Source organism: Panthera onca, chromosome D2 (genome assembly GCF_046562875.1).
Source record: "Panthera onca isolate mPanOnc1 chromosome D2, mPanOnc1 haplotype 2, whole genome shotgun sequence".
Taxonomy (NCBI): Eukaryota; Metazoa; Chordata; class Mammalia; order Carnivora; family Felidae; genus Panthera; species Panthera onca.
In genome coordinates, this window is record NC_138349.1 from 19,636,185 (window position 1) to 19,663,333 (window position 27,149).

At 37.6% G+C, this 27,149-nt stretch overlaps 3 protein-coding genes across 9 annotated transcripts in view; 1 reads left to right on the forward strand and 2 right to left on the reverse strand.

Annotated features, from left to right (window-relative positions):
- Positions 1 to 2,628, reverse strand: part of SHOC2 (SHOC2 leucine rich repeat scaffold protein) — a 108,006-nt gene extending 105,378 nt beyond the window's left edge. Inside the window, exon 1 of one of the 3 annotated variants that reach the window (XM_078434829.2) lies at positions 2,522 to 2,628. The gene's annotated coding sequence lies outside the window, so the exon portion shown is untranslated. Of the gene's footprint in view, positions 1 to 1,813; positions 1,934 to 2,521 lie in introns of those variants that run through there. The other 2 variants (XM_078434827.2, XM_078434828.2) reach the window with 2 other exon arrangements.
- On the forward strand, positions 1,019 to 12,544 carry BBIP1 (BBSome interacting protein 1). Of its 5 annotated transcripts, XM_081790463.1 has the most exons (4): positions 2,076 to 2,419; positions 3,764 to 3,806; positions 11,397 to 11,474; positions 12,168 to 12,544. In XM_081790463.1, the coding sequence occupies exons 3-4, from the start codon at positions 11,429 to 11,431 to the stop codon at positions 12,332 to 12,334; spliced, it is 213 nt and encodes a 70-aa protein (XP_081646589.1). In that variant the 5' UTR covers positions 2,076 to 2,419; positions 3,764 to 3,806; positions 11,397 to 11,428; the 3' UTR covers positions 12,335 to 12,544. The 5 variants fall into 5 exon arrangements, with proteins under 5 accessions (XP_078290958.1, XP_060497501.1, XP_081646589.1 ...); XM_060641518.3 differs by lacking the exons at positions 2,076 to 2,419; positions 3,764 to 3,806 and adding an exon at positions 1,506 to 1,749; XM_060641514.3 differs by lacking the exon at positions 3,764 to 3,806 and having other exon boundaries at positions 2,083 to 2,419.
- Positions 12,545 to 13,998: 1,454 nt separating this feature from the next.
- Positions 13,999 to 27,149, reverse strand: part of PDCD4 (programmed cell death 4) — a 28,472-nt gene continuing 15,321 nt past the window's right edge. Inside the window, exons 6-12 of the mRNA XM_060641510.3 lie at positions 24,385 to 24,606; positions 22,350 to 22,447; positions 21,428 to 21,542; positions 18,252 to 18,359; positions 17,889 to 17,999; positions 17,123 to 17,262; positions 13,999 to 14,754 (exon numbers count right to left, since the gene is read on the reverse strand). Of these exons, the coding sequence (XP_060497493.1) occupies positions 14,694 to 14,754; positions 17,123 to 17,262; positions 17,889 to 17,999; positions 18,252 to 18,359; positions 21,428 to 21,542; positions 22,350 to 22,447; positions 24,385 to 24,606 (855 nt within the window). The 3' untranslated portion in view covers positions 13,999 to 14,693. The remainder of the gene's footprint in view (positions 14,755 to 17,122; positions 17,263 to 17,888; positions 18,000 to 18,251; positions 18,360 to 21,427; positions 21,543 to 22,349; positions 22,448 to 24,384; positions 24,607 to 27,149) is intronic.

A 27,149-nucleotide genomic window follows, 5' to 3' on the forward strand; every position in this document is an offset into this window, starting at 1 on the left:
ACACAAGATTACAGTAGTAATCTTAGAAATAGGCCGGATCCATCCCTCAAAACTAGCATTTCAAAAAGTTTGTTAGCTTTATATATTTAAGCCATTTGAAAGTTACAAATCTTAAAGCCTTTATTTACTTGTCTAAGAGCTATTTTTCAAATGTATATTCATAATTAAGTAACAAGTTTCATAGTGTACCTTATGTCCAAATAAATACTTAAAAGATTTATCCTATTCAGTAGAAATGCCATAGGTAGGGAAGGGTCATATACATGTTATTCCTAAAAATTCTTGTCACTGTCACACAGAAAAACATCAACATTTGGTAAACTCAAACTATAAATGTAAGCTTACTTAATGTTACAAATTGTACCCAAGAGCTAAGTTTCTTCAAATAATGTTAACAGTTATAAGGGCTATGGCATCGAAGGATGAGGGTAGAAATTAGTACACTAATAAACTGACGTCTTTAAAATAAGACAATGTGTTAATGCTGCATTCAAATACAAAAATGCTTGGATACACAAGTATGCCCTAGAATTCTGACAAACAAGAAATTTTAGATCCAGGAATCGCGCCGAGTAGATACTAGAAGCTGACATTTATGAAGAAGTGTACAAAATTGCACAAGTGAAAGCTTAGAGATAGACTGTTGGTAGTTATCATGATGGAAGCGAATACTATACAGTACACGTCTGCAACCCAATTTTGCTTCAGCATCCCCAGAGACTTAAAAAACATTTCTTTGGGTAGGTTGCAAAACACTGCTTCCTCTTTTATTCTCATCACCCCCATTATGATACAAAGCAACAGACAAAATCAAATCACCCACCAACTGTAAGCACTGAAAGCTTAAAAACTCACACAAAAGCATCTTTCCAACTCCCGAATCGGTATTCACTCCACCTGTTTGTAAATCCATACAAACACAATAACACAAAACCTCTACTGATTTAAAAAAGGGGGGAGGGGGCAATTAATGGTTTGAAGTCATTCTTCTACCTAGGCATGGGGCGGGGGAGGGGGAAGGTACAAAACAATGGATACTGAGGGGCTGGGGAAAAACCTTTTGGCCCAGAAGCCTTCGGCGTTAAGAGCGGGGGGGGGGAGAAGAGAGGAGGAGATAAGAGTACTTTTCCTCTATCCCTAAAAGCTACGGCGGAAAGAGGTTGCCACCAGGCAAGTCCAACAGGGCGGTCTTGGATGCCTACAACTCGCCTCACCAGGCAACATACTCAAAGCCAACTCACCACTCTTCACCGAAAGAAGACGGGGAGAGAGTGGTGGGCTTTGAGTAGGGGGCGAGGAAATACCCCACCCCGCACCACCAGCGCTGCGCCAGGACCCCCACCAACGACTAACACAGCCCCCGGACGCCCACGGGGCGCCCAAGCAGCCTGGGCCAGGTGCCCGGGGAGCAGAGTGGAGCCGGGCCGTCCACCGGGCGCCCCCGGCCCCGCGCCCTCGCGCCGGCTCGCCCTCGCCCGGGCGCTGCCCCGGCCGCCCGCCACCACCGCAGGCCCAGCCCCGGCCGCTGTCAGAGCCGACCGGCTCGGTCTCGGCGCCCAGCTGCGGGGCCCCGCACAAGAGCCGGCTCCGAGGGCCCAGCCCTCCCTGCGACAGCACCCAGGAAAGCGGCGGCGGCCGCGGCGCCTCCCAGGGCCCCAGCCCCTCGGGCCTCGCCCCGGCCCCGCCGGCTCTAGCCCCTCAGGGCGCGCGGGGCCTCCCTCTACCGACAGCCACAGGACCGCCCGACGGGTAAGAAGGAAGGCAGGAAGAACCGACCGACAAACGCCCTCCCGCCTCAGCAGCCCCGGGTTACCGTCAGGAGCCCCAACTCCGCCATCCTCTTCGTTCGCCCTCCTTCCTCCTCCTCCTTAGAAGCGACGCTGCCCAACCGCCGCCCCCCGCCCGCCCCTCCCCCACTCGCCCCGCCCCGCCCGCCCCTCCACACACTCTCGCTCCTACCGCCCCGCCCCACCCCTCCGGCTCAGGCCCGTCACTCGCTGGGAGAAAAACAGGCGGGGCCAGGGCAATCGACACTACCCAATCACAGTGAGGCACTGGCGCCAACGACGCTGTCCAATCAGAGTGAGGCATTGGCGCCAGCTTCCCTCGCTCCGCCCTTTTCCTTTCCTCAGCTGCTCTAGGCCCTCTCTCCCGCCCACTGGGCGCCGCTGGCAAGCCGGGCCACAGAGTAAGCCTCCGGCTGGGTAGAGTGACAACTCGCAAACGGAAGTGACTGTTGACGCTAAGGCAGCCATAACTGCTAATGGCAAAGGGAGTTTCCTGGCCTCCCGTCTCCAGTGTGACGTAGTTTTCCCTTCGTCCAATCTCACCGTTGCTCTGGGCAACAATCGGGCAGTCTGGGAAGAGAGGAGTCTGTAAGTAGGCCCGAAAAAGGACCAAAGGTGACCAGTCATCCCAGGTTAGACAACTTAATTCATATTCGGAACCGCCTGCCCGGGTTGGGGGAGAAGAAGGAGCAGGTTTCCTGGCCCTTATTTTGCTGGGACCTCTAATCACTTACCTAGGTGGACAAAAGGTTAGGGTTCCGAAAATCCCTGTCCCGCCCGGAAGTTGCATTTGGCACTTCTGAATGGGGTCATGGCGGAAGGGTGGGAATAGCCCCCGGCACCCCAGGGAGTGCCCATTTCCACTGGAGCCGCCAAGTGAGGTGAGGATCCGATCTGCCCTGTCCCGCGAGGACGGCCCAAGTTAGACGGCCCAAGCTAGACGGCCCGCGGGAGACGGAGAGCCGGGGAGGTGAGGGGAGCTCACAGCCGCTTCCGCTGGAGGAAGGTTTTCTTTCCGGGCTGGCCTGACGGCGGCCCGCCCTACCTCCGCCCCTCTGAGGTTCCCTGTCGGGCGAGGCCGCTCCACCATCCTCTCTAACCCAGCTGCAGCCAGCTGGGCCCGGCGGGAGCTTAGGCTAGTGCTACGGGGCGGAGCCCCTCACTCCCGCCGCTGGAGCTCCTGACCGCGCCCCCTTAAATTCCTATTGAGTACTTCCATCCCGACCTTTGGAGGACGGAGAATTGTGGAGCTTGAGGAAAACGTTTTCCATTGCTGGCTAGAATGGAAAAAAGGTGGTCCTCCACCACAGCGGCCACACCTCTTAAGTCTTATTTTCCCACCTCTTGTCTTCACATTTTGAATTTTCTTCCTTTTCTTTGTTTCTCCTCTTTTGTGGGTTTATAAGCATTAACTGCAGTTCTGGGTAGAGGTATACCGTCCTAATCCTCCATGTCTGCATTTTAACTTACTGCTTGTGAATATTCTTAAAAATACCGTAATACTTTTACATGGTTCTTTCCAAAAGTTGTCACACCTTAACTCGTGTAGTTCCTTCTGTAGGCTTAAGTCAAGAACTGTCAGTCAGATTGGTAATGCTGGGTTGGATGCCTAAAGTTGCGGGGGGGGGGGGGGGGGGGCGGGGGGAAAAGACCAGGAGAACTTTCTCAACAAGGGTGCAGACCTACCTTCATTATTTAATCTCTTTCTACTACCTTACTACTCACGCTTTAACCAAAATGAACTACTCTGGTTTCTTCCAAGATTAATCACTGAAGCACTAACCTTTTGTGATTGTATATTAATGTCCTAGTTACCCTTGGAGATGTGTTTCCAGATTCTCTCCAACAGGAAGCAGTTTTCTCTGCGCTTACCTAGCACTTTCTGTACTTCTTTTAGGACGGTCTCTATTTTATATAACAGCTGCTTACGTTCTTAGCTTTACTACTGTGTTTATGTCTAAAATGGTTTTTATCAGATTCATCTGCCTATCATAGTATCCTGCACATGATATTATTTTGGTAAGTACTTCCTAAAAGGTTGAATATTTTTGGTGTCCTGGGGACCTAAGACACTGCCAGCTTTAGTTTATCAAATTCAGTGTGGTTCCTGTTACTCAACCTTTTCCTAGTCTTCCCCTCTGAATTCCTTCCAACATGATTTCTTCCCTCGAAAAACAGAAATCATACATTAAAAAGTTGAAGGAAATACAATAAATATTCATATACCCTTTACCTAGATCCAACAGTTGTTAAATTCTGCTATATTTATTTCATTACTTCTCACACTTTTTTCATTGTTGTTGAACTATTTGGAAATAGGTTACCGACCTATTGTTAAGCAGGAACCTCTAAAATTTCCAAAATGTATTTCCCTAAGGATTATAAAGTTCTACAAAACACAGTATCATTATCACAACAAAGGAAATTAATTGTTCTGTAATATTTAAAATCTAGTCTGTATGTACATTCTCCCATTTGACCTAAGAATATTTTGTATATCTCTACCCCTGCTCCTCCAACAAAATTCAGAATCCAGTCAAGGTTTATGTATTGTGCTTGGGTATTGTAACTCTTCAGCCTTAATTGAGAACAACTCCCCTATCTTTTTTTCTCCTGTGATGTTGGCATTTTATTTATTTTTTTTTTAATTTTTTTTTTTTTAGCGTTTATTCACCTTTGAGACAGAGACAGAGCGTGAATAGGGGAGGGGCAGAGAGAGAGGGAGACACAGAATGTGAAACAAGCTCAGGCTCTGAGCTGTCAGCACAGAGCCCAACGCGGGGCTCGAACTCACGGACCGTGAGATCATGACCTGAGCCAAAGTCGGACGCTTAACCAACTGAGCCACCCAGGCGCCCCAACGTTGGCATTTTAAAGAGTCCAGAGCAGAGGTCTTCTTGAATGTCTCCTTTTTTCTTATTTCTTGTAAATCAGAAACTGATCTAGAGGCTTGATTAGATTCCATTTAACATTTTTTCCCAAGAATACTTCACAGTATTCATACTTCTCCAATCATGATTAATAATTAAGCCTTCTCAAATGTGACTACATCTACCAGTGGCATGAGTGGCTAGTTAAATGCATCCCACTTCTCTGCACACACACCCTGCTATGCTGTCCTACAAAGAAGAATTTAGCATTCAATCCTCCTGTCTGTAGAGAGGAAGTGCTAGTGTCCTCGGCTGTCGACCTTTAGTAAAGTATTGCTGCTACTTTGCCTACACTTATAGCTGATGCAACATAATCTGCAACAGTGTACTGATGTCAGCATAGTTTCATGAGTTTCAACTCCTGGCACCCTGAGGACTGTTGATGAAAGATGTGTGGGCCCTGCAATTCAAATACAGATGAATCTTGATGTTATCAAAGCAGATACCAAGGCAACTGCTGGCCATCTGGTATTTTGTGTGAGTGGGATGTGTCATTTTCTATTAACTTAATAGTAGTGTCTGCTAGTGAAGTATACCATCATCCAAGTTCATCCAAGAAGAACAGTTCCTGTTCTTAGGCCTAGGCACATTTCAGAAGCTAAACACTGCACATTTTATTCACATGAGTCTAAATTAATTAGCCAAATTGAACATGTTGCAACATTTTCCTACCAGCAGATGCCAGATAGCAAACACAGTAGAACTATTATAGTTTCCAAATACGTGACATATGATGTTATTTGGCATCTCCAGATGAACATTATCAATCCAAACTAAGCACTCTGCGAGTATGTGGGCAGCCCTCGAGTGAGAATGAGCATTACTACTTTGTGTCTGCTAAAAAGAAAACACTTCTTTTGGGGCTCCCTCTTTCACCTTCATGTTAGTTTACGTTCAGAAATCTAATATGCATTTGAAAATTCATCTGTTAGTTGATCATAAGTCTTGAATAAAACAAATAAAATCTTTCATATTTTTCCTGCAATTCCTGCCACTCCATCCACAACCTGTACTAGGCAGATTGAATTTACTTAAAAAGATCTAAACTAATAAATATTCACCAAAAAATACCCTCTATTGTCCTTTACATAAACAAATTGCTTCTGGTACCTCCCTCAGTTCTCTAAGATTGTATCTTGTTTCTTAATACCTATTAATGGTAAAATAGGACAATTTGGAATATAATGTGTTATAGTGGTTCTTCTGTATTCTATTGAAGTGGTGACATCAAGTGCCTATAGCAATGAGGATGGTAAGGGAAAGGGAACAATAGGCAGAAGTGGGGGACTAGACAAGTCTCCACGTTCATCTGGGACGTTACTTTCCAGCCCTAGCCAAATTTTGCCACGTGGGAAGTGTTGCCAGATTTGCCAAGAGGAGCTGAAATTTGGACTTTATGTGAAGATCTTGTGATTTTTAAACATAGTTTCAAATACTTTTTAAACATTTAGCAAGCCAGCAAAACATTTAACCAGATAGGACCAAGGGCCACCAGTTTGTGACCTTTGTTTCTTATATGAAAACAGGATTGGCAGTTAGGCCAGAATCTGAAAATACTTTAGAAATGTTTTTCTAAACATATTTCAGGTACATTTATTTTCTTAGGTTAGGCAACTTCCATTTGTCACTTCCATCAAAAATTCAAGATAGAGTCTTATGTACACCAGGCTTCTATTCCCTATAATTTTAAAGGTTTTTACTCTTTGCCACCAACTTAAAAACTTGCCCACATTTGCTCAACCTTGAATTATATTATGAAATAGATTTGCTTTATCATATTTTTTATTATGTTTTAATGTTTATTTCGACAAGAAAACGAGTGGGGGACGGGGGGAGAGAGAGAGAGAGAGAGGGAGAGAGAGAGAGAGAGAGAGAGAGAGAGAGAGAGAGAGAATCTTGAGCAGGCTCCACACTCAGCATGGAGCCTGACGTGGGTCTCAGTCTCACAACTGTGAGATTGTGACCCAAGCCAAAATCAAGGGTCGGACGCTTAACCAACTGAGCCACCCAGGCACCCCCAAAAGGTTCTTATCCGCTTGTAGCTCCTTCATTTAGCTGTGACTGGCATTATAGACATTGGTATGTTTGTTGAAAGGAAAAATGTGTTTGGATAGGAACATATGATCCCAAATTCCTCTTTTGTTACATTTGTTTTTCATTCTGAAAGAGTAAATTCCCTTGTCCCGAAAAGAGCATCCTTTCTACTCCAGTCTTCACTGTCCAGTGTTTACTTTTAAAGCTCTGTCCTTATTAATAGATATACAGCCATTAACTTTATTTTTTATCTTCAGTAATTATTTTGTCCATGTATAACTTATTTTGATCAATTTTTCACTAATAATGGTAATAACTCAATCCAGAATATTTTAGTTTTTCATTTGTAAACATTTTTGTAGAGAAATATGGTAGGATAATCAATCATTAAAATATGGTTAAGCATGAAAATATATTACAGTAAAATTAAGTGGAATGGTAATAGAGGTCTAGGGAGAAAAAAGATGTAAACTTTCTGACTTAAAAGTAAGTTCTTCATTCTTTTTACTAATGGAGGATAATAGCTGTCAAGTTTTTATGATATTGAGATTATGTTGGATATATTTTTAAAAGACTGATATGGAGCACCTGGGTTGCTCAGTTGGTTAAGCATCCAACTCTTGGTTTCAGCTCAGGTCATGATGTCTTGATTCGTGAGTTTGAGCCCTGCTTGGGATTCTCTCTCCCCCACTCTGCCCCTTCCCCACGTGCACTCACTCTCTCTCTCTCTCTCTTAAAATAAATAAACTTCAAAAAATAAAACGAAAAAATAAAAGACTGATATAACAGTTATTTTTAAATATGCTGGAAATTATGTCTTTAGAACTATTTGAACTTAATAAATTTATTTGTCAATTTAGAAATGTGTAAAGGGGTATTTAGTTTTTCTACCTAGTTTTTAAAAATCTGAGGGCACCTGGGTGGCTTAGTTAGCAAATCATCCAACTCTTGATTTCCACTCAGTCATGATCTCACGGTTGGTGAGTTCAAGCCCCTTGGTGGGCTCTGCCCTGATGGCGGAGTGCCTGCTGGGATTCTCTCTCTCTCTCTCTCTCTCTCTCTCTCTCTCTCTCTCTCTCAATATGTAAACTATAAATAAATAAACTATAAATGAATGAATGAGTAAATGGAATAAAAATCTCTGCGTGTTAATGCAAGCATAAAATTTGAGGACCACTGACATATATTCTCTGGGTTCAGGACACTTAAGTGCTCTTGTCCAGTCCCATACACAGTTTAGTTCAAGTATCAAATTAAGTCACCCCAGAAATTTTTAACTTGTCCAAGTTGTAAAATTAACTTATATTATCAACATGTGTATGATTGATATAAAGTAGTAATCCTTCCTAGACTTAAGTGTCTTTCAACTCCCATGCCTACAGCTTTGTAAAATATTTCATGACAGATTTGGTTCCCCTCCAAGTTCTTCTGCATTAATTTTAGGCATCCAGCTCAATGGCTACGACAGGTTTGCTTACTTTGTTATGACTTTGAAATGTACTATCCATCAAAACCATTATCTCTGGGACAAATTACAAACTAAAGAAACTAAGGGGGGAAAGGAAGTAGATTATTTTCCAATTACCCAGACCAAGAGCTTCAAAAATTATTGACATTCTATTCTCCAAGCATTAAAAGTTTGGGTTATATTAGTGTAAGAATTTTACTTCTGCAATTGAATGTGTTTTCTCTTAAAATATACCTTGACAAATGTATCATTTTAAAATCTGGCATAGTAGTCCATTGTATGGCTGTTACAGAATTTATTTAACCTTTGATATATTGCCGAATATTTAGATTCACCTATTGCTGAACATTTTGCTCTTCAATGCAGTGCTTTAATGAACATTCTTATTCTTATGTCTTTATACACCGGTGCATTATTTCTTCAGGGCCCATTCTAGAATGCTTGGGTCAAAGAAAATGTGCATATTTAGCTTCAGTAGATAATACAAAATATTAATAGATACTACAAAATATCTAAAAAATCTGTACCAAGAAACCCACCCACCAACAGAGAATGCCCATTTCTCTCTACCTTCTCTAACTCTGGATACTGTCAGCTTTAGATTATTTTTGCAATTTCAAAAGATCTAACACACACACCAAAATGTCACATGATTTTCACTTGCTTCATGAATCCATGATCATTTTTCTACTTCAACTACAGTACCCACTTCAGCACTCCTACATCCCGTTAAACTTTATTTTCTATAGCACTTACTACCTTATAGCATCCTATTATTTACTTTCTTTAGAGTGTAAGCTCCAAAAGGTTTGAGGTTTTGTCTGTTTTGTTCACTAAAGAATAGTGCTTTGCACGTTATAGACACATATTTATTGAATTGAATTACATGGCACTTGTATGATACATGTGAATTTCTGTCATAGCTGATATGTTTCTTCTTTGACCCATTTGTCCCTAGTGGTACACACATCTTACCTCATCATAATAAGAAAGTACCTTTAGAAGCAACCACAACTCCTTAGGGCACATTACACCAGACAAAACACCCATGTTTGGCCATTAGCAGGTGAAGGAAAGAAATGTTCCTTCCTACTGTGGACTCCCTGGGCAGTTGATTATCAAGACACTGTAGCCTTGCCAGTGAGGGTCATCCAACCACCACCTTGCTTATTTTAGCCCTTCCCTTCCTGTTTCTCTCCTGCCAGTGCCTGGGGAGGGGGGGTGGGCGCCTAGAACAATAGCCAACCCTAGTAAAGCCAACACTCCACCCAGGCAAGTGACTGCCAGCACTGATATTCCCCACACCAGACCCAACCCACTCCCTACCAGGCTTTTGGCCCCACACCCTTTGCAGTAACAATGGCAGCTTAGTGAAACAGAACTAAGGTTTAGTAGAGCACCAAGTTTCATTGTTTTCCTCCAGCCAGATTTTGGATGTGAAAGAGGGACAGATTAGAGAGAGCAAAGGATTGTGATTGAGTTCTGAGTAGCTGAAGTTGCTACTCTATAAAACATTGAAGATTTTAAGTATTCATCCAATATTTTGCTGATAAAAAAAAAAATTGGTGATACAAAAACTCTTGGCTACTGTTATTTCTTTTCACATTTATCAACATCTATAATGTTTATCCTCCCTTTTGGCAGCATATCATGTCAGATTTGCAACAAATAAGGGCTTACTCAACATGTTCATGGTGATATTTTAGTGGAGAGGCTGTTTATTATAGCTTATAGTTCATATTCAGGCTAATCAGGGATCTGCAATGCTATTAGCTTTCAACATAACCAGGGGAAAAAAGGGAAATGATCACTAGATACCACAGCAGGCCTAACAAGAAAAGAATATGGCTGAAGAAGTTGTGCATTCTAAGGAAATTGCATATTACATTTATCTCAGATTCCATTTAATGAGGAGTTGCTGCTTCATTCCTGGTCCATTCCCTATTTCATCTTCACTCCCAAACAGAGCAGTGTAGGGGTTAAACTTTGATGACAAAGTTCTGGAAAATGTATAGAGGTTCCTTAGGAACTTTAGATGTTCCAGAATGGGAATTTGAATGAGAAAGGAGAGGCTTGGATGGAAGAGGAAGCTTTCTTTACAAATGTCAAAGTTAGTAGTAGAGTGGGAATAACAGACCAGAAGCAGCTTCACTTGATTGTAACTAATTTGCAGTGGGCGGTAAAGGCAGGCACCACGCCAGCATCACCACTTTATAAATAATAAATCTTTCTTCTGTGGTGATGTTGCGAAAGGCACATGGTAAGGTTGCATCAGTATGGTGAAATATCGCAAAATGGGTGGGTCTGTCTAGAGAAGCATCTGTGTTTGTAAAAGGATCATGCTACAAATTACAATCCAGAACACCTTGAATATACAGCATAGCAGTAATCTGGAATGTAACACTGGAAGCAAATGCCATCAGCCAGAGATGGCATATATGCTGGTATGTTCTTAACAAAATACTCAAGATAAAGGTATTTGCTAGCACTTTAGCATGTAGTATCTCTGTATTAAAGGAAAGTAGTAAACTGAAAGCATACCTCACTTCTGTTCTTCAAGAGCCAGTTTCACCCATTTGTGTTGCCTCCTTACAAACAGGACCGGTATAGCCAATAACTGTTCCTTAGGATGCTTTTTGTCATGATAGCAAAGGGATTAAAGTAGAAGCCAGCTGTTAGCTGTTGAGAAGTGGGAACGTTAGGAAATATTTACCTACTACCTCCTCTTTTTCCTAACTACCTGCCTTACCCCACTTCCCAAATGGTAACACTTTTTTACCCCATCCACATTCAGGGAGATGCTATCAGTGAACCAAATGGCTGCACAAAAATGCTTTTGGTTTTCCTCAGCTGGCCTCTATTAGGTAATTATGCCTAATAAATGAAGCCCTACCAATTTTTCACTATAAGGGAAAAAAACGTAGAACATGTAGCCTTCCAAATTAACACCTCCACTGATTAAAGAACATCGACACACTCCAGATCCTTACATTAACTCTCTCAACCTTGTTTCAATGAAAAGACTCCTAGGAAATTAATAGGAAAATTATGCAAGGGTAGGGTAGTTCATTTTCTGTAGGAATTGTGATTTTACTTCTTAAAGTATAATGGAAATACCTCAAGCAATATGCTTTGGAAATTCATTCTTGAATGTTAACAATTGATTTCTCATTGAAGGAAAAAACTTAGCTGTATCCAACAATTCAGATATGGCGGAAGTGAAGTCAATGTTCCGGGAAGTCCTTCCAAAACAAGGTATCTAAATTACAAATACTTAGGTCACAGAATATTACAGGTACCTAAAAAGTAGTAGGCACATAGGCTAAGTAGCTTAAAATCTGTAACTATTTTGTGTCTTGTATGCCACATTCACCATCCACTCTTTTACAAGTATAAAGAACTCATCCACTGCTTCCCCCCCGCCCCCCCCGTAAAAGGATACCAAATGAATCATTGTTCAACCTAGGAATCCTGTTACACTCAAATTTGCAAATTACAATATGAAATTTTCAATGAAAAAACTAGTACTGTAACTCACCATAATGTTAAATATGGTCTGGAAATGGGGAAAAAGAAACCTAAGTCAAGCAATCATTAAGAAAAGCTGACAGTTTAACATTCAGTAGTTAATATAGTAAAAGAATGGTATTAACATGAATATTAAGTATTTTTATGCACTATGTATTTCTCCTGAATCTTTTTGCACATTAAACATTTGACACAAAATGAGTCGTGTGTCTCATAGGTAGCTTGGAATTTTAGGTACCAAGTTCAAAAAGGCGTCCTTGTGAACTCCCTAGTATTAAATGTTGATATATTTGAAGTAACTGTGAAAACAAAAGATTTTCATTGATAGTGGATTAAGTCTTTAGACTTTCATTCTAGCTGCAAATCCAAACTACCAATCAACTGGGTCATCTCACTCAAATTGTTTCTTTTTAAACTTAGGGCAGCTGTCTGTGGAAGATATAACCACAATGGTGCTGTGTAAACCCAAACTTTTACCCTTAAAATCTCTGACTCTGGAAAAATTGGAGAAAATGCAGCAAGCAGCCCAGGATACGATTCGCCAACAAGAAATGGCAGAAAAGGAACAACAGCAAATAACTCACTGAATGATAACTTAGCACTTCTACAGAATACCCTACCTTAGTATTAACAATAGCTAGAAAATAATTTGCACCTGTATGCTGAGAACAGTGTGTTAAAACTGATAGTGCTTATAAATAATATAAAAATACCCAAGACTAATGAAACTTGTATTGTGAATTTAGACACTGTGGTTTGTATTGAACATAAGCAATTAAAAAAACTTTGAACCCAAATTTTATGTTTTTTTTTTTACCCAAGTTTTTAGAACTGTAAATTATTGTTCACCATTCCTATCAGTCTTACGGGTAAAATTCTTAGGCACAAGTGACTAAATGCAACTCTTATGTTCACAAAATCTTTACACGTTTATTAAAAACTGAATTGGACGATACATTCTAATCTTGTACAAAGCGTTTTGGGGCTTTTACATTACCTAACTTTAAAACTCTTTTACAAATTTTGTGTTTCATGTTTAAGGCTATTTTGCCTAACCAACTGATTCTACCAGTAATGACAAAACTAAATAAATTTGAAACCCTCACTTATCCAGTAGTCCCCTGAGCTTTTTGTTTTCATAAAACGTTTTGAAGTTTATTTAAGAGAGAATGTGCGAAAGGGGAGGAGCAGAGAGAGAGAGAGAGAGAGAGAGAGAGAGAGAGAATCCCAAGCAGGCTCTGCACTGCACCGCACTGTCAGCATGCAGCCTGAAGCAGGGCTCAAACTCATGAACCACATGAATAGTGACCTGAGCAGAAATCGAGTCAGACACTTAACTAACAGTGAGCCACCTAGGTGCCCCAGTCCCGAGTTTTTAATTATACTGACTTTAAGGACTAAGAATTACCTGGCTACCTTTATCATCCAGGTATCAAACACACAATTAAAACTACAGACTTGAAAGAACCCATGGGATAAATATCAACATTAAATTTGGAGTTTTAATTCTAAAAGGTTTAATTCTAAACCTGCAATGGGCATATTCCTAATACCTTTGTAAATTCTGAATATAATTCTTGGCTGGTTGCTACAATCAATAATAGACCATTTAAATTACCATGGACCTTGAGTCCTTGCCGAGTAATTAGGCTCTACAAGAGGTTAGAAATGTAATCCTTCTTTAGATAACTGCTATTTATTGGTAGCTACTATTTTCTCAAACACTGGATAAATGTAAAACTTTTTGAGTCACTGAAGAATTTTTTATAACACAAACATTAGCTGGTAACAGAATTTAAGAATGATGAAATTTTAGAAATTTCATTGAGCTTTAGAGAAGATCAGAAAATAAGTATGCGTGCATTTCCCACATATAATATTAAAAGAATTTATTTACGATTGTACTTTTGATTTAAAATTTTTTTTAATGTTTATTTTTTGAGAGAGAGCGTGAGCAGGGGAGGAGCAGAGAGAGAGGGAGACACAGAATCTGAAGCAGGCTCCAGGCTCTGAACTATCAGCACAGAGCCTGATGTGGGGCTCAAACCCACAAACCATAAGATCATGACCTGAGCCAAAGTTGGATGCTTAACAGACTGAGCCACCCAGGTGCCCCAAGTACTATTCATTTAAAAGTTTGCAAAGAACAAAGTTTAAATTCACTAGGTTCAAATATGCTCCCTTAGAGGACTTAAAATTTGCTGTGTAAAATAAAAGTTTTTAAAAAGACCTAAAATAAATGTACTCCCAATGAAGAATCAACACTGCTTCACATGTTTTATTTTGTCATACATTCTTTTAGAACCAGGTTCATTTTTCCAGTTTTGTAGAAAAATAGATGTTCCAGCCACCATTTATTTAACTCTCTAGTCTTTGAGACCAATCAATATGTTCCCTGGAAAAATGAATAAGTCTTATGACTAACTCATTTTCTTAAAATTCTTTAAGACAAAGAAATAACTTTTTTTTTTTTTTTTTTTTTTTTACTCCCAAAGCACAGTATTCCAACAGCAGCAGCCAACATGGGGTTTTAGCAGCTTAACTTCACCCCCTAAATAAAGCTTTGTATAAACCAGTGATTTTACTACAAAAACACTGTCCTTGAAAGAAAGGAGTGGCAGTCAGACATCAATGCAAAACTTGGAATGATTAGGTCATAAACATGGCACTTACAAAAGGTAGCTTATGAGAATATTCCACTTAAGAAGTGGTTACTCTTCTGTCCCTCCTTTACACCCTCAAAAAAACAAAAATACGAAAGAAAAAAGAAAACACTTCCTTTAAAAATTCCCCTTAAATTGTAAGTTTATAAAATTTCAGAAATGCCTTGTACCCAAAACAAGTGCTTCAAAAACAAAACAAAACAAAAAACCTGTGCTAACAACTCTTACAATTCAGATATATTTATATTTTTTAGAACATCTAAGACTGTAAGAGTTCTTATATTCAGTAGCTCTCTGGTTTAAGGCGACCTCCATCTCCTTCACTTACAAAACGTTTTCTGCCCCTGTAATGAAAAGAACACAAACATGAAAATGGAGATCAATTCTATCTATAAACAAACAAACAAACATCTTGGGTTCTTTTGGTTAGTCATTAGGTTTTGAAGGGTTCTGTTTAAAAAAAAAAGTGAGCATGCCTCTAATCCTTTTGAAAAAAGACTCTTTTCTTGCTATGTATCCTAGGAGGTAGCAAATCAAATGAACTATTAATGTTAATCCAAGCAGTTTTTAGTTAAATAAGAGCTTAATTATTGAATAAGTTCATTGTCAAATGGAGTCATGTAAAAGAAAAGTTAAAATATAAGGCAAACATGCTATTTGGAACTTCAATATTTACTTCTCTGAGTATTATTTGAAAGCTAAACAATGAGACAAAGAGACACCAACATGATTTGGAATTATGCAAATTAAAGCTACAGAACCTATGAAAATATCCACGTTAAAAATTTTGTTTTAACTTTTTCTCAAATCTAGAAAAGCCGTAACCTGAACATGGAAAAATCAGAATCCAATTAATTCCTGTCTATGCCCCATTTTAGGATTCCTGCTATTTCTTTTTTTTTTTTTTTTTAATGTTTATTTATTTATTTTGAGAGAGAAAGAGAATCCCGAGCATGGGATTCATGCTATCAGCACACAGCCCAACATGGGGCTCAATCTCACAAAGGGTGTGATCATGACCTGAGCAAAACTCAAGAGTTAGACGCTTCACTGACTGAGCCACCCAGGTGCCCCGGGATTCCTGCTATATCAAAATCAAGAGGTCTTGCTTTATAATGTAGGCACACTTATGCTGTATGTAGCCAAACATAGTAGCTATGTACAGCCCAGGAGAAATATTTGACCAGCAGCCTAAAGCAGTAAGTGGAAAACAGAGTTGTCCAGGATTAGTCCTCATTTTCTGACCCTAGACCAACATGCACAAGCATTCAAGACCACACACAAGTGTGCACTTCACCCAAATAGGCTAATGGATAGAGGATAAAAAGTCAAGGTTCTATAGCATACAGTGAAAATTTAGGTATCTCCCTCAACTGATCCTTGAGGGTAAAGCCACAATAAAAATGACCATTTAGACTTCTGAACAGAGGATGAAAAACTTAAAAAGCCAGTGCCAAGGTGTTGACCCCTTTTCACACGAAGTCTAAGTGGAAATCAGCTACATTTTCTGGCACATACAGGCTTCAGACTGTAAATATAAGGAGACTGAGATACAGAACAAAGCAGTAAGTAGCAAGAACCCTTGCCAACATTGGCAGTATTTACTGATGTATACAACTTGGCACATAAATGATGCCATCACCAAGCACAGAGAGAGATTTTGGAGATGTATATTTGCAAACATTTTTATCAAAGCCATTAAACAGTATCTTCCTCCTCTTCTCTCAAAAGCTTCTAAACTTTCTAGAGCAACAGACACTACCAAGAACTATTTTTCTGAGATTTAATTCTCACAATGCACTTAAAATAGACAAAGCTTTGCAATTTTTTCAGTTTAAAAATTACAAAAAGTTAAAATTTACATAAAACAGACACACACAGGCCACCCAGGTAGCCTCAGGTCAGGATCTCATGGTTTGTGAGGTCATGCCCCGTGTCAGGCTGTGTGCTGACTACATAGAACCTGCCTGGGATTCTCCGTCTCCCTCTCTACTCCTCCCCTGCTCTCTGTCTCAGAAATAAACAACATTAAAAAAAAACAAAACAGATATACACAAGTTTAGCTATTACTAACATTTATACCTATTTATTATAAACTTACATTATAAGCTTTATTTTAACCACAAAAAAATTCATCAACTCCTAAAGAGTTAGATCCTAGTAGCACAAATACAGTATCTCCAAAGAATCACACACATATACTTTCTAATGAGATAAGGCCCAATTAGCCTCAATTCTCCATTCTATGAAGGAATAAAAGGAAGCTACATGGAGTAAGGAATAGCCTATATCTTGGAAGCCAGAAAAGGTCTGGATTCATCCTTAGTCTTTACTGTGTGTGAACTTAGAAAACTTCTATTACATCTCCTTAAACCTTAATTTTCTCATCTCATTGGTGATAATATCTACTCTGAAATATTTCAACTACTTAGAACAGAGCCTGGTACACAGAACTACTACACAAAATTAGTTTCCTTCCAGTGAAAAGGGGCTTCATGAAGTAGCCCTGTATAAATTTTACAAGGGGGCAAAATAAGCTTTGCCCTAGTTTTTCTATTAACTCAAAACTCATGATTTTCACTCTTGAGTGGCTTCAGGGGAGATATTACTTTTCTGACAGAATTCCAGAATTTTTCTGGAATGACAGAAAATCAGCTTAGCCTTTCCAAGCACCTCAGCCAATATTTTATGTGGAAAAAAGTAATAAAGTACCTTGAAGGACAAAGATCTCTGAGTTGTTTGGAAATTATTCCAGCCTGAAAACATTCTTCTACAAATCGTTCAAGCACAGAGTATGAATGTGGGACATCCAAATTAATGTCTGGAATTTCATTGTAAATTCTCTCATAACCCTAAAACAATGAAATTATATACAGAATTGTTAGCCCATATAAAGTACATAATGCCATATGACCCATCACTGTCATCAAACGACATTTAAAGACAAAACATTCATAAAATTAGACTGAAGTCAGATCTGATCTTTGAAAAGTATAGACAATATTTGTCATAGAATGTTTTCTTTAAAATTTTTCTCTTAAAAGAGTTCAGGTGGACATCAGACACTGGACACATTTCTTCATCTGTATACATTTAGTACACTTTTTAAAATATAAGGCAAGTAAGCACCTCACCAATATCTTAAATAGGAATAAATTAAATACTTTAAAGAATATTTGTTAGAAGATCATGTTCATGTTTGTCTCTAGATACAAAATAAAAACTATCATATCTTAAAAATAGAACTCTTGAGGAAGAACAATCACATCTTTAAAAAAGACAGGAAAAAAACTCAATGAAGTGTTACTTTACAAGAAATCAAACATAATCACAACCATTAAAAAAAAAAAAAAACTATAGGCACAATACTATTTAACATACCTAAAAGAATATTTCATTGACAATTCATAATATGTATTCAATTATTATACATTTAAGGTAGAAGCCTAAAAATTGTTCAAAATAATGTTATACTTACTCTTTTCATTTGGTCTAGAGTAATGGTAGAAGATTTCCAAAGAGATTTTAATAAATTCAAAATCATCTTAAATGCACTTTCTCCAGTTGACTCTAAAACCATTACAATAGCCTAAAAATTGAATGAATGAATTTTTGGTCATTTAAATTTATATAAGAAACTGCTCCTAAAATGTATCAGATCCCTTTTGTCTTATATGTAATTATAATCATTATAAAAATTTAAAAACAACTTTCTCCCTTAACATTGAAATTTTTTAAAAGAATAAAAATAGATGTACACTATTAAAGAACCATTAAGTCACTGTGGTGCAAAAAGGAATACTTAATAATAACTCTCTTTGGAATGTCAAAGTAATCTTACTTCATATACAAGCTCATGGTGAAAATGAGGTACTTCCAGTTCCTTAAGGCAATGTTCAGCTTCAGATATATCTCCAGAGAGTAAATACTCTTTCAGCAGCATATCAATCTATTAAATTTAAAAATTTAGATGTATTAGAATTCCTAATTTTTTTTTTTTTAAACTGTGCTTTCTGCCTATAGGATTTACTTACTCTCAAATAGCAGGTCACCAACAGCTGTGTAAGAACATACAGACTTGACACAACACTATCATAACAAAATTTTTTTCATAATTAAAAAGTAAATCCCCAATTTTTACATGGCTGATAATTATAAAGAAAATGCAGGGCTTCAGTGTGCCTTAATAATCACTGAGATCTATGACTAGACTTAATCTCAGTTGTGACCATAATACTTCAATGCTCACTGTAAAACAAGGGATTTTAAAGACCACTAGAGGGCACTGGCTGAAAGTCTCAAAATATATTTTTACAGTGTCACACACTTTCACTTCCATCAGGATGACCTTAATAGTCACTGGAAGCCAAAAAATGATGATAATAGAGCTTTACTAGACAGGGCAAAAATATCCATACAGCTTCTCTTTTCTCTTCAAATAGATTTGAAACCTATTATCTAAGATGTTCATCTGGAATTCAGTTTCTAGTTGTAACTAAAGAGGCAAGTCTTGACTTTCTTATTCAAATACAGTAACATCTATGGCTCCAGAGAAAAGGAGGAAAGTTTTCCAGCACAAGAACTTCAAACAAGAATGTTCTTCCCTATACATGGCCTGTTAAAATCACCTTTGCACCTAGTGGACACTCAATGAATGTTGGCTCACTTAATTAAATAATCTCATTTAAGTATCTTTGACTTCCAACTTCTGCAATATATTTAATAAAGGGTAAAATTTGATCAATAGAATACATACCGATGATACTGATACATACTGAATAATATCTATTATCATGCTTTAGAAAAGTAAATACTTAGGGGCGCCTGGGTGGCTCAGTCAGTTAAACGACTGATTTCTGCTCAGGTCATGATCTCACAGTTCGTGGGTTCAAACCCTGCATCGGGCTCTGTGCTGACAGCTCAGAGCCTGGAGACTGCTTCAGATTCTCTGTCTCCCTCTCTCTCTACCCCTCCCCTCCTCGTGCTCTGTCTCTCAGAAATAAAATAAACATTAAAAAAAAAAAAGTACATATTTAAAGCATGGCATTTGAATAAAGTGTTTTTACTTTATAATTGTAAATTAATAAATTTATTATTTAAATTATATCACTTACAGTTTTTTAACTTTGTTATAGAACTTGAAGTATTTCAATGTTTCCCATCAGGCTCCATGCATTTTTTGAGAATAATAAATTATAAATACATACATATACATTTCTAAAAGTCCTCTTTGTCCAACTCATCCTTCCATGTAAAAATAAATGAATACCCAAATAATGTCAACTCATATTGGTAGTTTTATTTCCATTTCTATCTTGACTATTTTTTCATTGAGATAATTCACATAAAACAGTTTGGCACTTTCTCAAAATAATAATTTTGGGGGAATATTACCATCATTTTTTTTAAGTTTATTATTTTTTTAGTAATCTCTACACCTAACTTGGGCTCAAACTCACGACCCTGAGATCAAGAGTTGCAGCTCCTCCAACTGAGCCAGGCAAGCACCCTAAGTGTTATCATCTTAACAATATTAAGTCTTCCAATCCATAAACATAGGATATCTGGATATCTATTTTAAGTTTTAATTTATTTCAACAATGTTTTGCAGTTTTGGTGTATAAGAGTTGCACTTCTTTTGCTAAATTTAGTCCTAAGTATTTTGATATTTTTTATTCTATTGTAAATGCAATTGTTTTCCTAATTTCATATCATTCGTTGCTAGTGTACAAAAGTAGAATTGAATACTGTATATTAATCTTATATCCTATAATCTTGCTGGATTCATTTATTAGTTGACAGTTTGGAGTTTTTTTGTTTTTTGTGGATTCATTAAGATTTCCTGTATACAGATCATGTCATCTGGGAATAGAGACAGTTTTACTTCTTCCTTTCCCATCTAGATGCATTTTATATCATTTTCTTGCCAAAATGCCATTATCTTGACTGTTTTTATACCTCAATCTTCCTAACCACATGAAATTTTTTTTTGAAAACAGATACTATAATCATGACATTATCTATCCTAAGATATATAAAAGCAAACTGGTCAAAAATCTATAGTTTAAGCTCCTTAACACTCAAACTAGGTACACATATCATTAAAAGATTTATTAAGTATCAAAACTATAGTCACATGAAAAGATTATACTCAAAAGTCAGAAGTACATAGACTGTAAGACTTCTAATTTTCTTAATAATCTGCAAGTAATATTAAGTACTTTTTCTGGTTTCTTGTTATAGAACATTACTGCCAGAAAAAAAAAAAAATCCATAGAGAATAAATCTGGCGTTTTAATGAAATAAATCAATTACTTTAAAGCATGCACACAAGTAGTGAACTTCCTTACAAAAATCGACCACTCTGATCTACTCTAGTGTTCATAATTCCTAACTTATGATCTAAGAGTATCCAGTTTCGAATTGCTCATATAAAAATGTAGTTACTAGGGTGCCTGGGTGGCTCAGTAGGATGAGCATCTGACTCTTGATTTCGGCTCAGACTGTGATCCTAGCGTCGTGGATCGAGCCCTGCATTGGGCTCTATGATGAGCAGAGAGTCTGCTTAAGATTCTTTCTCTCCCCCTGCCCCACTGCCCTCCTCCCTGTCTCATACTCTTTCTCTATAAAAATTTTTTTAAATGTATTTATTGAATAACTACAAAATAGAAAGTCTTATGTTGACAGTATTTGAAAAATTTTAACTACTACTACAAGAAAATACTTCAGGCATTCCTCTCAGGTTCAAATACAGCATTCTTATGAGAGCCCTTTTAATTTAACACAGTCTTTTTTTTTAGTCAGGGAAGCCATAAAAATTTAATAATAATTATATAATTATTGTATAATTTATAGCACCAGGGAATAAAGCCAAATACACAAAGATTATCCAATTTTCCATTTATAGCTTTAAGACAGAACTTAATTTTTATCCACAAAAATACCAGCTAGAGGGCATAGTTTGCTTCCCCTGAGGAATACATGTATATTAAGTTAAAGACAATACCCAGTAGTTACCTCTTTAACAAGGTGGTTAACAGACTGCTGCCCACCTCCAGAGCCCCACACACTGTCTTTGCGCTTTCCACCTTTAGACATACTCAGAAGCACAGTAGCCTTGTCCAGAGCAGCTCTACCAGAAATAATAACAACAATAATAATTTTGACAACTTAGAAATGCTTCAGGTTGACCTAAAAGCTTTCACGTAACCTAAAATCAATCTAAAATTCAAAATCTAACCTTATTACAAAATAATTGATCTACACTGAGTGGAAACATGTCACATAAAACTTAACTTTTACATAGTTCTGCACCTTCCCACCAGGGCAACCATTCCATTCTGACCTGAAGTAGTCTTAGAAATTTAAGTTAACATCTACACCTGAGCAAATCTAAGACATGGCACTGACTAAATTTAAGTTTCCAGGAAGTTACAAAAAACCATACGGCATGATTCCCAAATATCACATTTAGCTTAAAATTAATTATAACAAAGAACAAGAGTGAAAACATTATTTCCTAATATTTCTGTAGCAGATAAATATAAAATAAAATTGAAAATGGGGCTCCTTTGTTAATACTGTCCATCTTCTTAGAATATTAAATAATTACAGAATGTGAAAACCTGAACGGAGCTTAAAGAAACATTCTCAGTCAAACCCTTCATTTTTATAAGTAAGGAAACTGAGGCCCAGAGAAGAGCGGCTTGACATAAAGGTAGCTAACGGCTTAGTTAAAATCCCAAACTTCTACATTACAGTACTGTCCTCTTCCTATTACATCATGTCAACAATCTCTCAATTTTTTTAACAGTGGAGAATATACACAAATCACAAATAGATGTCCACAATGTCTGATTAATTCAAATATCATTTCAATAAAATGCTGTAGAATTTTCCCCAATTTTGAAATTCTAAGTAGGAAAATTAATTTACTTACCTAGCCTGTACACAGTCTACAGTTCCTTTGTAACTATCAATATAGGTATTACATAAAATTCCATCTCCAACAGCTCTAGCAATAAACTGGCCAACCAACTACAAAAAAAAAAAAAAAAAAAAAAAAAAAAAAGCTGTATAAAAAAATCTAAAATGAAACTCTATAGGATACAATTTCTAATACATAAATGATAAAGACTGGCTGGACTACAGAATCAATAACTAAGACATGTTGGAAACTCAAACATCTATCTAGCACCTGCTAGTTATGTTTGACATACATTCCCACATCTTAACCTCCAAGGTAACTACCCATGGGGGGTGGGAAGGACACATATCAGTTTTGCTCACTACTGAATCCCCCAACACCTTGCACACTGCCTGAAACATAGTACATAATCAAAAACGCTTGTTAAGCCAGTGACCTAAATTTAAGAGAAAACTCTCTTCTGGAAATTTAAAAAAAAAAAAAAATGGGACTAGTTTTTCTCAAAAACTGTCTGATTAAAGGAATTTATTGTATGGAGAAAACACTGTGTAGAAATTTCTATCTGAAAGTATATTCATAGCGTTATTTTGTTTTGTTTTGCTTTTAAAGTAGGCTCCATACCCAGTGTGGGGCTCAAACCCATGACCCCCAGACCAAGTGTCACATGCTCCACCAACTAAGCTTGCCAGACGACCCTATGCATAACATTATTTCTTATAAAAACTGGAAACAACTTCAGTGTCCAACAATAAAGGTGTGGTTACATGATACATACAATGGGGGTCATTATGGGGTCATTAGGAAATACATTTACTACTTTTTATAGTGTAAGAAAAATCAAGTTTACAAAACAGCACATACAGTATAATTCCATTTCTTATTAAAACAAAAATGCAAGGATATACAAAAACCATACACTGATAAACATCCACAGAAAGTAAAAGAGATTTAACACCAAAATGTTTAACAGTTAACACTGGTTATTTCTGCTGGCTTTTCTTCATTTTGACTTTATTTTTCAGAAATTCTATAATATGAGCTTACGTAATCATTTTTTTAACATATGAGTAGTTTTATACCAGTTTCCTGGTATAAAAAGAAAAAAAAAGTCCACGTTTGAATCATAGCTCAATACCTTACCAGACTACTGTCTGGCATAGAAAAGAAACAGCATTTAGGAATTAACTTATATATATATTCCTAAATTAACGTTTAAGTGCTCCTGCCTTTTTAAAATTTTTTAATGTCTATTTATTTGGGGGGGGGGGGAGTGGGGAGGACAGAGAAGAAGGAGATAGAGAATCCCAAGCCGTCTCCAAGCTGTCAGTGCAGAGCCTGATGCAGGCTCAATCCCACAAACCGTGAGATCATGACTTCAGCCAGTATCAAGATTCAGATGCTTAACGGACTGAGCCACCCAGGTGCCCCAAGTGCTCCTACCTTGACTTAAAACTCTGGTCAAGTAAACAGAAACAATTTCACACATTTTTAATTTCAAATCAGAAAGTCACATTATACTATCAGCATGTATTGAATCTAATAAATACATAAGGCTTTGAGATCAGAATCTAAACAGAAACATAAATCATAAATTTTCTAATAATTTTCCCACAAAGCTACAAAGGGGAACAGACTTATTTATGATTATTTTTATAATAAACATCAGTCAAGCCAATTCAATCTTCAATTATAACAATCTACATATTTTTTAAATCCTAGATCATACAACAGCTTAACCACATATAATAGAGAATATACAAGCAGCAAAAAAACAAAACAAAAAACAAAAGACCTACAAACTATACAGAGCATGGGTGGAAAAGCAGGATATAAAATTACAGTATGATGAAAACTATATTTGAAAAAGAAAAACAGCTAGACAAAAATATGCTAAGATGTCAGAGGGCTATTTTTGTATGGTAAAAAATATGGGTCATTTTGTCCCATTTTATCTACTAAAGTTTCCTAGAAGCATGTATTATTTCTATAATTGGAAGTGTAGTGGGGAAAGGGGAAGGAGAGAACAAATAAAAAGAATCATACAAACCTGTGGTGCTCTAGGAGTATCCAATGCCAATTCAGGTAGATCTTTCAATAATTTGTCAAATGATTTTTCTACATCATTTGTGCTCATTACTGTCCCACACAGGTCAGAAAGAAGCTTAGATGTCATTTCTCTATGACTAGCCTTTCCCTCCAATGCCAAGGAAACTGCCAACACTGGTACTCCACTTTTCATTTCACCAAGATTTAAATCTCTTAGCATTTCCTATTCAAAAAAAAAAAAAAAAAAAAAAGTTAAAAAGTATGTCACTACCTTTAGTTCAATATGATTTTAATTTTGAAAAATCAAGATTTTATCCATAGATCCTTACCTCTTCCCCTTTGGAAATAATCAGAAAAGCAGTCAATTTTGTAGGAAAGGATAAATTCATCTTTCTGTGCATATAAATTAGATATTGATCCACTTTGTCAAGCTTTAACTATCTAAACATCACTAAACTCAAGAATGTGAATCACACCTAAAACAGTATGAAACTATATATTGCTAAGTTTGTGTTAGGAATTAACTAACCCTGTCCTTATAATTTTTTTTAATTTCTTTTTATTTAAGTAATCTCTACACCCAATGTGGAACTCAAACTCGTGAACCCAAGATCAAGAGTCGCATACCCTTCCAACTGAGCAAGCCAGGCACCCCTAATTTCTAGGAATATTCTTTTATGAATATTTGTGGAGAGATTCATTTTACATTATCATAAGCTGTTTATACTCTACTTTACAAAGTTTTCTCTTTGCACTAAAGTTTATACTGTTCACATTAAGTTCAAAGGAGATCTTTTTTTTTTTTTTAATGTTTATTTTTGAGAGAAAGCATTTGGCACATGAAAGCAGGGGAGGGCAGAGAGAGGGGGACAGAGGATCTGAAGCGGGCTCTGGGCTGACAGCAGCGAGCCCGATATGGAGCTCCAACTCATAAACCACGAGATCATGACCTGAGCCAAACTCAGACACTCAACCACTGAGCCATCCAGGTGCCCCCCCTCTTTTTTTTTAAAGTTTGTTTATTTAAGTAATCTCTAGACCCAATGTGAAGCTCAGACTCATGACCTGGTGATTAAGAGTCACATGCTCTTCCGACTGAGCCAGTCAGGTATCCATAAAAGTTCTTAAACCATCGTTTTTAAGTGGAATTATTGCTTCAAATGCTGGGATTCAGTTAAAATTTCCTATTAAAAATAATAATAGCAGCTGCTAATACTACTGTATATAATGTGTCAAGCATTGTAACAGGCATTTTGGTTTCTATTATCTTATTTAAGACTCAAAACCACCTTTTCAGGGAGATGTCATCATCATATCCATCATACCCAAAGCAATGAAAAATTAAGTATCTGCTGAGGACATATAGCTGGAGTGGCCAAGTTGAAAGTGGGATATAGACAGTATGGCCCTAGAGGCTAAATTCTAACTCAGTTATTTAAAGTGCCTTCCTTTTACAGTTTTCTCAGAGTGTTTAAGTCATGTTATACTACTAAAAGAGTGCCAGAACTATTTTCACAGCCACCTAACTGGTGTCCTTGTGAGCAGTCTCTTCCACTCGATTTCAACTTCCTGGACTATGCTTGAACAACTCACTCACTGCCTTTAAACATGATACTTCTTTCTGGAAAAGTCTCTTCAACCGTCTTACCCTGGCAAACTTCTAATTATCCTTACATAGTTCAGAATCATCTCTAACACACTTCATTTTATGCTTCCATAATATTCTGTTCATAATACTACTCAGTTAATAAATACATAGTAGACCACTAGTCCCCAGGCTAGGTACATAGGATTCCAATAGTCCCTGTCCTTACAGGATTTAAACTCTTTCTCTGCAATACAAGGCTTCACATGATATTTTAATATCTATTTATATATCTCTTTCCTCACCTGACTGCGCTTCAAAAGAGCAGGAATCACCTATTACAAATTCCTCCACATGGTATGCACTGAACAAATATTGGTTTTATATTCAAATTCTACAAATATAAGGATATCAGACCTCATGGTATTAGACAAACCAAGAAAGCTCAGTCTGAAGTAAAAGAGTATAAATTAAAAAGCCTTTTAAGGAGTTACAATTTTAAAGTTTACTTATTTTTGAGAGAAAAGAGAGAGAGAGAGAGAGAGAGAGAGAGAGACAGAACGCATGATGAATGGGGGAGAGGCGGAGACAGAGAATCCCAAGCAGGTCCGCACCAGCAGCGCAAAGCCAGACACGGCGCTTGAACCCACAAACCCATAAGATCATGATCTGAGCTGAAACCAAGAGTTGGTTGCTCAGCCAACTGAGCCACCCAGGATCCCCTAAAGACCTGCAATTTTAGTACTTTAAGTCAGTAATCCTAGTTAGGTAATTTTATTTTACCCTTTTAGATTTATTTTATGAACAATTCATAACACAGGAAATGTTCCCACGCAAATTACATTTCAAAAAAGCATTTGTTCTCTTAGTTTCTGTATACATTCTTTTTCAGATCTTTGTGTTCTCTTTCTTTTGGACAGAATACAAAGATAAATTTTATCTTAATCCTGAGCATTGAAATGAATGGCAAAAAAAATAGAACGACATCAGGCATTAAAAAAAAAATTTTTTTTTTTTAACATTTATTTTTGAGACAGAGAGACAGAGCATGAGCAGGGGAGGGTCAGAGAGAGAGGGAGACACAGAATCCAAAACAGGCTCCAGGCTCTGAGCTGTCAGCCCAGAGCCCGATGCGGGGCTCGAACTCACGGACCGCGAGATCATGACCTGAGCCGAAGTTG